At 42.2% G+C, this 10,020-nt stretch overlaps 1 protein-coding gene across 2 annotated transcripts; it reads right to left on the reverse strand.

The window, feature by feature from the left end:
• On the reverse strand, positions 1 to 9,360 carry LOC117966932 (transcription factor Sp7-like). 2 transcript variants are annotated; one of them, XM_059013463.1, is made up of 2 exons: positions 9,216 to 9,360; positions 1 to 3,712 (listed from the first exon to the last, which is right to left on the reverse strand). In XM_059013463.1, the coding sequence occupies exons 1-2, from the start codon at positions 9,234 to 9,236 to the stop codon at positions 2,417 to 2,419; spliced, it is 1,317 nt and encodes a 438-aa protein (XP_058869446.1). In that variant the 5' UTR covers positions 9,237 to 9,360; the 3' UTR covers positions 1 to 2,416. The 2 variants fall into 2 exon arrangements, with proteins under 2 accessions (XP_058869446.1, XP_058869447.1); XM_059013464.1 differs by having other exon boundaries at positions 9,069 to 9,351.
• Between the last annotated feature and the right edge of the window lie 660 nt (positions 9,361 to 10,020).

Consider the following 10,020-nt stretch of genomic DNA (forward strand, 5'->3'; position numbering starts at 1 on the left):
GTTAAAAAAAGTTTTGTTTTTTTTTTAAAACCCCCAGACCGGAGCATTCCATTTTATCTGGTTTCCACCGAATGGAATTTCATTTTGGGTTAGCTTTATGACAGCACCCCCTTTGCTCGGAGAGGCCTCTAAGTTTAGAATAATTGCTCGCAATTTGAAGTGTCTGCTTGAAAGAGGTTATTGTGATAGTTTCGAAATCGCTAGATGCTTTTGTTTTTGCAAAGGGCGGTAATTGAGGGTTTGGCCAGCGGGACAGAGAGAGAGAGAGGGAGAGAGAGAGAGAGAGAGAGAGAGAAGGCTACTGTTTGTTTGTGCGGAGCTAAAAGTTTGCGTGTGGACACAAATGTTAGATTTTTCTCCTGTTTAGTGTCTAGTAGGTCAAATTAAACTGGTGTCGCTCGACCTTGAAAAGTCAGCCTTGTTTTTATAAAGGAAGACGAGAGAGACAGACACGGATAATCCTGTCACGCGTCCTCTCTCCCTCCCTCCATCTCTCTCTTTTTTATCTTCAAAATAAATCCACAAAAGAAAAACATTATTTTATGACGTTCGGGATATTTACTGACTTTAGCATCACAAACCAATATTGAAACAACAACAGTTCAAAATCCAACATATTAATAGGCCTAATGGTACGGCGTTGTTCGCTTTTTAAAATATTGTAGATATTAAGAAATTATTTTTCTTTAAAATGCACGTTATCTGTTTTTTTTTCAGTTTCTGTTCCTTTGTAATCATCTTGTCTGCCCGTAGAAAACCATACAGGACCCAATTCTCCCACACAGACGCACAGAGACAGACAGAAAGCACAGAAGCGTGAACGTTTTAAAAGAATTATACAAAGCTCGAACCAGCGAAACACGTTTCAAAAAAGATTTTTTAAAAATACAACGACACGTTATAACAAAAATGACCGACTTTTTTTTTTAGCATCAATGATATTTTTTAATAGCAAAGCTTATGAAAAAATAAAAAACCTATACACCCTAGTAACACTTCAGAGTGTATTTAAAAGATCTAAACCTAGAAAGAAGCCTTTTTATTCGAAGCTGCAATAATACAGTAATGTCACATCCGGTGGTGTATTCAATTTAATGCGACATCAAAGTGTGAAAAAACACACCCATCTCACCCGCACGCGACATTGGACTGTAATTTGACCGGCCTGTAAATGGGACGCATCATTCTGTAGCCAAAGCGAAGGTTTAACATTGCTTTCAGTGAAGACAAATGTATTTGATAATGAATGAGTTAAAATGGATACATGAAAACGAAACACATGCTACTGTACACACACGTTAAGCCTGCTGTCATTGTGTTCTTATCCAGACAAATTGACCAGGACAGTAACCCTCACAATATAAAAGCAATTAAAATCGAAGCGACACATACAATAAGCAACAAAATAAAGAGCTTTTAAAAAATGCTATCCTGTCTATGAAAAGGCAAGGAAGCTTCAGCAACAGTAAATCCTAACTTTGAAAATGATTAAAAGCGAAAAATAAAGCCTTAAAATGTATAACTCTAAAACACCAACTCCTCTCTCCATATTAATTTACCCAGATATTTCCAAATATTTCATATTTAAAGTCTGATAAATATAAAACCAGTTTTTTTTCCCATATTCACGTTTTTTTTAGACTATTAAAAAACACTTCTAAAGTCCTTACACCTTAATCCGTCATAACTTAACATATAAATATGCTTATAATAACATTTTATTAAATTAAATGTAAGAGAATGTTTTCTTAATAAAACAACCACAGACATGCATTCATAATTTCAAGCATACAGACTCACATGCATACACGCACGCACGCACGCACGCACGCACACACACGCACACACGCACCTTCATCCTCATTATATCTCAGGGATGCAGTTTCACTCATTCCAGATTTTGCTATCACCTTGATTAGCCACAGCATGTAGGTAACAAGCTCAGGTGTGTCTCATTAAACTCATAGTAAACCCAGGAATGGATCGACCTGCTATGCAATTGGGAGTCTTATTTCCATCCCTGTATCTGCATACAGGTGTTCCATGCAATGCAATGTGATGTCCTGACTTTTGGTTTGTCTTTGGGGCAAACAGCCCTTCTCCAGGTTAGCCTCCAGGTAACAAACTGATTTTAAACCATTGCTTTTTGTCAGCGCTTGTAACGTATTCCAGATTCAAAAAGTCATCAATCACATCTTCAGCTTGTGAGCTCATTCCCTTGCAAACCTGAAGGAGTTTATGAAGTTTATAATTACTAATATGAAGATTATTATTATTATTATTATTATTATGATTCTTATAATTATTATGAGAGGACCCCTTCCATCGGCACCTCTTTCAGTCCTTCACAGTCCTAATAAATCTGGAAGCTCACTGAAGAAACCACTTCCCTGAAACTTGAGTTAAGAGTTTGAACTCAGATCTCCAGCAGCCCTCCTCCCTGCTCTGGGCTGGTGGTGTTCTCATCCCCGTTGGGGTCTTGCATCCCACTGCTGGGCGACGAGGATGCTTGGGGGGCTGCAGCCGCTGCTCCCTCCTCCCTCTCGGGCTCCCCCTCTCCCCCAGCCTTGCCCTGCAGATCCGCTTCGGTGTGGGTCTTCTGGTGCTTGCTGAGGTGGTCGCTGCGGGTGAATCTCTTGTTGCAGAGTTGGCAGGTGAACTTCTTCTCCCGGGTGTGGGTGCGCACGTGGCGCTCCAGCTCGTCCGAGCGGGTGAAGCGCTTCCCGCAGAACAGCCAGTTGCAGACGAAGGGCCTCTCGCCCGTGTGCCAGCGCAGGTGAGCCTTCAGGTGTGACGCCTTGCCGTAGACCTTGCCACAGCCGGGGATGTGACAGCTGTGGACTGGCTTCTTCCGGAGGCTGGCCGCTGACGCCCCCAGCCTCTCCAGCTCCTGGCAGTTGGGGCAGTCGCAGGAGGAGCGGCCGGGCGTTGAGCCCCCATAGCTGCGCGAAGTTTTGAGCCCGATGGGAGTCTCCATCAGGGAGCTGTTGGCCACCGGTTTGGGCTTGTACATGTCCTGGGGGAGCATGTGCTGGCCGGAAGGCAGCAGGTGAGAGGAACTGCCCAGCCCCACAGTGGAGTAGGGGTTTGCAGGATTCAGGGAGGTGAATTCGGAGCTGTAGCTGGGCAGCTGGGGACTGATGGAGCCCTGGGGGGGCTGCAGCCCATCCGGTTGGGTCTGCGCGGCGCTCAGCCAGTTGGTGTTGGAGTGGACGTCCCACCAGGAGGACGTGGCATTGCCTGAGCCTGGGGAGATGGAAGGGTGGATGCCGGCTTTGTACCAGGAGCCGTACGGGTGCACGTCCAGGGAGGTGTAGACGCTTGCCAGGCAGTCGGCCGTGGTGTGGGCCTTGGAGACCAGGAGAGAGGGATCCTGGGAGACGGGGGGCGGCTGGAAGGAGTGAGAGAAAGGGTTGTAGTCAGTCCCGTATGCCGTGGAGGCTTGCGGGCTGCCTGAGGGGGTCAGGAGCCCGTTCCCGCTGCTGAAGGACCCTGGGTAGGAGTCGCCCATTCCCTCGGAGTTCCGGCTGTTTTTAGGGGCCTGGAGGTCGGAGTTCAGGCTGTAAGGCTTCTTCCCGGGGTTGTTGTTGTTGGTGGTGGTGTCACTTGTTTTACCGGGCGTAGCTGAATCTCTCACCGGGCTGGAGACTCCGAATTTGTTGCAGGTCGCGGTTAGCATAGCCAAAGGGCTGGATCCATAGCGAGCCTCATCCTGGGACAGAGAGAGAGAGAGAGAGAGAGAGAGGTGTTAGGGAGGCATCCAGCTGGTGGAATTAATAGAAGATGCGAGAGTCTAGTCTATTGATCTTAAACAGTGGCGGATCTTAATATCGCCACTAAATATTTATTAAACTCTGGTACTTTGATACCAGGTTTCTAGAGCTCAAAAGCGCCCTTGATAGGTGATATGTCATTCTACAGCAATAACCCTATCCACCCACACCACCTAGCCCAGTGGTACTCAACTCTGGCCCTCGAGATTAATTCCAGTCCTGCTCTTTATGCCAACCAGGTCCTGCATCAGTTAATTGCCTCCTAGCAGCTTCAACACATTAGAACCTGCTTGGAGTAAAAACCTGGACTGGATCAGATCTCTTTGGATTGGAGTTAACCCACTTTATCACCTAGCAACCGTGGAACTTGAGAAGAACAACTATAACTTCAGTGCACAGCTAGGGCCAAAAGCGTTGCATCGCCTTGTAGAATGAACTCATTTTAGGTTGAATGAATCGCGCCAGTATAATGCTACGCTAACATATTGGATTGCATACCGCTTTGTAGTTTCCCATGTATTTAAACGAAAAGCTGACAAAAACTGTTACCGCGAATTCTGAACAGTCCAAAGCAGCACCGGGCATTCAACCGCAAGGTGGCCAAAGGTAAACACTAACACCTTAAAATACAGACCGGGTTACCTCGTTGCTTTATTTTATTTTATTTTTTAAATGCATCACCACTTTAATTTGGCAGTTGTGTTAGACACGGGGTTCTTTTTCGACACAAAAGGCAAACGTCTACAAATAGGAATGCATATATTGAAACGGAATAAAGCTAGCTAGAAACCACGGGGCTCCTTGCTATTACGCAGCGTTTTGCTCCCATTATAATAACTGTATTTCTCTCGCAGAAATGTGTTTTTTTCGGCGCGCCTAACACAGCTTTCCGTTCTAGGTCTTGCAAGTTCAATCTTGTATCTCCCTTTAGGTCATAAATATGATTGTCTGGCAATGTCTGGCTTACATGGACGTAAGTGACATCTGTCTTTAATCATGCACTAAAAAAGTCATGTTCACTTTTCACAGCAAATTCCAAACATAGTTAAAAAAGAACATGTTCGTCTCACCGGATTGACAGTCAGGAGAGCGGGTTTATAAAACCGCCTGCGTCACGATGCTCCTCGTTCCAAAAGCATCGCTTTTATTTTGTAGTATTATGTTGTTAAATTATCCGATATTAGCCCAAGCATTTTCCAAATGAGAAAAACTGCTTTTTTTATTCGTTTCTTGTACAAATCTTGTTTTTTTTTTCCCGGTCCAGCAACACATAATGTAGAAACTCTCATTTGTGAGGCTGGATTTTAAAAAATAATCCTATAGAAGGGGCTAAAGCACGGTTTCAAATCTGATACAGAAATGGCCATTAAACAAGACCGACGCCAAACGCATTCTTTCAGGGTAAACTGTATCACAGTGTTTCAGCTGGATTCCAAAAGGACACAAGGTAGGAGTCTTTTGACAAAACACATGTCCATTTTCCCAAATGAAGGTACGCATGCAAGGCAAAAAAAAAGAAGTTCTTCCTAACTTCACAACTTTGTGATTTGAAGTTATTTCCCCCAATCTGAACTTCGACACCGTGAGAGCCAGCGTTTAGTCACCCCATCCCCTTCCAGTATACCGGCTTGCCAATTCAGGAGGACGCTAAGATGCTTCTTCGTGCAAGAAATACAACTTATTTTAAACTTGGACTCACTTAAAAATATGTATCCTTTCGCTATCCTTTCTTGTGCAGTTTGACTAAATATTTCATACTGCAATGGGGACCAATGCAGAACTGGATGAGATGCATTCATAAATTTGCGTTACATTTGAGATATATTTATTATTTTAATACAGGACCTAATTAATCAATTTCATGGGTTCAATTATTAATATTTTGAAATTAGTTATATATATATATATATATGTATATCCCAACACAAACTCTGAAATTATATGCATTTCTTCCTGGGCTTATGTTGAACCAATTAGGCCTATACAGAACTATCTTCTGTACCTTACAGAATCCATACAAAACCAGAGTTCTAGAAAGGACCCAATGGAACCGTATTCTGTTCTAGAACGCCCGGGGTCCCGTGTATTCCAAGACAGTGTAATAATAGAGTTTACTATCTCATTGATCAAGCAACGCCAAAGGAAACGCCGATGCGTGCTCGATGTGCTGTGTGTTTAGATCTTGCGTCCAAGTGTTTAGATGTTCCTAATTGTCAGTATACAGTATTTAATCACTCTCATAATAAAAATTACCAACAGCGCGTTTTAATTTCAGCGGCCACCGCAATCATCTTAATGCTCTTACACATAAAACTACAGAACGGGAACTGGGGCATTAATTAAGTTAATCAAAACCATGGCAAACAGAAATCTGCCGCAGCCAGACCGCTAACAAGGACTGCATCAGCGGGGAAAAAACCCTCTTTACTGTGTACTGTCCACCCGCCTAGAGATCATGAAGACCCTGCCGAGGTGAAGCTATCCCTACAATGGGGCTCAAATGTAGTGTTAACTAGATAGAGAAGCCATTACTGCACGACCAACACAATTGAATCAACCGCTTAAAGCGATGCGTGCGTGCGTGCGTGTCTGTCTGTCTGTCTGTGTGTGTGCGTGTCTGTCTGTCTGTGTTTGCGTGCGTGCGTGTCTGTCTGTCTGTCTGTGTTTGCGTGCGTGCGTGTCTGTCTGTCTGTCTGTGTTTGCGTGCGTGCGTGCGTGCGTGCGTGTCTGTCTGTGTGTGCGTGCGTGCGTGCGTGCGTGTCTGTCTGTCTGTCTGTCTGTGCGTGTGTGTGTGTGTTTGCGTGTGTGCGTGTGTGCGTGCGTGTATAGGCTATAGACATAGATATATGCTTTTTATTAGAGATGGTACCACAGTGATACTATGGAATAAGGGGTGTCCGGTTCCAGTGTATTTATTTCTTGAAAGCGTGTGTTGTTTCAAATGTATAAATCGCTGTCCTCGGCTGTATTATAGCTCTTTGTGGTTGACTCGGCGCCGGACCCAGCGATGGGTACGCTGCCACGCGCGATATTAACGGAGCATGAAATCACGCTGCAGTCGAAATCATGACACGAACAGATTCCCCTTCATGGACTCAGAAAACCCAGCTCCCAAACCCACAAACAATATTTGAACCTACATGGCCCTGAAATTAAAAGCAGACCTCTCTCTCTCTCTCTCTCTCTCTCTCTCTCTCTCTCTCTCTCTCTCTCTCTCTCTCTCTCTCTCTCTCTCTCTCTCTCTCTCTCTCTCTCTCTCTCACATATGGTTAATAGCTGCTGTATTATAGATTGTTCCTGTGAACATATTGCCTAACTGTATCAATATCCTTGTGACTCAAAACGAGCATACTGAGATTGAAACATTAGATAGAACAGCATTCTGACTTCTATTCGTCTTGTTCTGTTTATCAAAGGTATAACTCAGTAATAATATACAGTAATAGTTTACTTTTAACTGTCAGTGTTTTCTTTACACCAGTAGTGACAGAATTACGGGTTTTTCGCAATACATCAATATTACATATAAAAAAAACACACCCTCTCAACTTAAATATGAACAGAATTTTACAACAATCAAATCAGGATGTGAAACTCAATGGAATATCTATTCACTTTCCAGTCAACCCTTACCTCTATTATTATTATTATTATTATTATTATTATTATTATTTATTTCTTAGCAGACGCCCTTATCCAGGGCGACTTACACTCGTAAGCAAATACATTTCAAGTGTTACAGTACAAGTAATACAAACACATATTTCTATAACACATATTTCTATATGCTGCATATTATACCTAGAATAAATTATACATCCAAATCGTGGCCCTGAAATAGATCTATCTATCTATCTATCTATCTATCTATCTATCTATCTATCTATCTATCTATCTATCTATCTATCTATCTATCTATCTATCTAATCCCACTTATATGTTCAATATATTATAAACACAGAGTATGGCATAGATAGTGTGATAAGTCTACAGAATATATTAGAATGCATCTCCAATAGGCCGAGCCTATTGTTCACATTTTCTATAACTATTACAGAAAAATATATATTTAACATATTTTTTGATATTTTTGAGAAGCCGAACTGTAGGTTAATTATTACTTTAAAGACAAATTAGGTTTTGGGACTAGTCATCCATTGAAATATTTATGTACACCCCGTTTAAAGTATAGAGTGTAGTCTAGTGCTGTGGATAAAGTTTAGCATCATCACCCTATAGAATGAACTCATGTTGCTTCATAAGATCGGATGAAACCTGCTGAATAATGTTACGCTAACATATTGAATTACATACCGCTTTGGCATATACTAAAACAGAAAACTGCACTGTACTGTAGTTTGTTTAATTACAGTATGTTACATAAAAGATCTATATATATATATATATATTTTCAGTGCCTCAATCGTAAAATTCTAGGTGATGCAAAACTTTTGGCCATAGCTGTTATTACCCAGTGCAGCTCCCGGGGCTGTTCACAAATTGCCCAACAATGGTTTAATGGTATCGGCTTAGAGAAGAACGCATCACCTGAGCAACCAGGTGTATACAGACAATAGCGTTAACAGAATTACCTTGTGTGCCCCGCAGGGCAACGCGAGCTCGTTTCATCGACATGATTGCTAGACGCTGCGGGAGCAGAATAAAGTGCTGGTGTTGACATTACACGTTTAAAATGTTTTCAGGCGATCTCCTGACTAAATCAATGAGAGGCGAGGTGTGATCTGCAGCAGGAAGATGTTAGGAGGCAGCTGCTTGACTTTGCTGTGCTGGGATTTCCCAAACAACCCTGGAAAAAGAAAACTGAACTTCCGATGCTGTGCTGCTGTGCACGCTGTCTATAAACTAGACCCGTCTGCGGGGCGCATTTGAAAAAGAGCTAAGACCAACTTTATTTAGAGAGCAGATTTTACTTATTAAGAAAAAGGGAATCCGTGGGTTGCTAGGTATTCTCAAGGGTAAATGCATGCTGCTCCCCAATATACAGTAAGTTACAGATATACATTATATATATATATATATATATATATATATATATATATATATATATATATATATATATATATATATACACACAGCAAAGACAACCTCGCTGCGCTTTTAAATATCACCACACTGCGAGATAATGTATATACAAATGGACGATATGTTGTAACCTGCAACAGATACACATTTATGATCACACTCTAGAGTTCATTCATAAATAATATTCTGGTTTAATTAGAATTTTTCTATGTCGTTCGCACGACTTTTTCTTTACGCTTCCACCAAACTCACCTACAAAGCGGGTCTTCTTCAGTTAAATCTCTGGTCTTTAAAACTAGCCCGTGTTGCGCTGAAGGTCATAAAGTCTTACAAAACAGGCTTTAGATATATCAGAGATGTATTCATATCTTAATATATTTTAGCATTGCCGTACCGTACCTCCAGTATCGATGCTGCCATCCCTGAGTTAAGTCCAAACTTTTGAATTTATTTCTTTGTATTTGTATTCTGTAGATGAAACCGAGTTGCACCCGCATAAAAGGTCCTGGAACCTGTGGAACTTCTGTGACACGAGCCCGGAGACTTGAGGAGCAGCGAAGGACCCGCCCCCTAATTGTAGGGTCGGGGCTCTTTGAAGTGCCGACAAGGACCAATAAACAACGAGGAAGGAAAGAGAGACGCTAAAAAAAAAAAACTAAAAAAAAAACAATTTCAGATTTACAACTTAGTTCCTTCGGGGGGTTTCGCGGAATTTAAGGATGGAAAAAAAGATCGGGAGAGGGAGAGAGAGAGGAGGATAACAGAGAGAGAGAGACTTTTAAATAGGTACCTTGCTCAACAGTTGGGTTTTTACTGGAACAATCTAGGGAAAGTACCTTGCTCAAGGGTACAGCAGCAGTGTCCCCCCTCCTGCGATTGAACCCACGACCCCTCCGGTCAAGAGTCCAGAGCCCTAACCACTACTCCACACTGCTGTAGGATTGGGTTATATGTATATGAGACAACAGCCACACGTGTTATGAATATTCCTGTATCCGTTTCCCCTCTTGCTAATTTGAATGATTTAATAGGCAGAGCCGGACACAATACACATTACTATGCATTTATCGTGATTATTACTCATTTACAAACAACACTGACAAAAACAATCAAAACAAAACAAAAACACGTGTTATCACAATCGATAAAAACTCGGGTGAACACAGTTTGGGTTGCAATTGACACCGATCGTGTTACCTTTAAA

Source organism: Acipenser ruthenus, chromosome 45, assembly GCF_902713425.1.
Source record: "Acipenser ruthenus chromosome 45, fAciRut3.2 maternal haplotype, whole genome shotgun sequence".
Classification (NCBI taxonomy): domain Eukaryota; kingdom Metazoa; phylum Chordata; class Actinopteri; order Acipenseriformes; family Acipenseridae; genus Acipenser; species Acipenser ruthenus.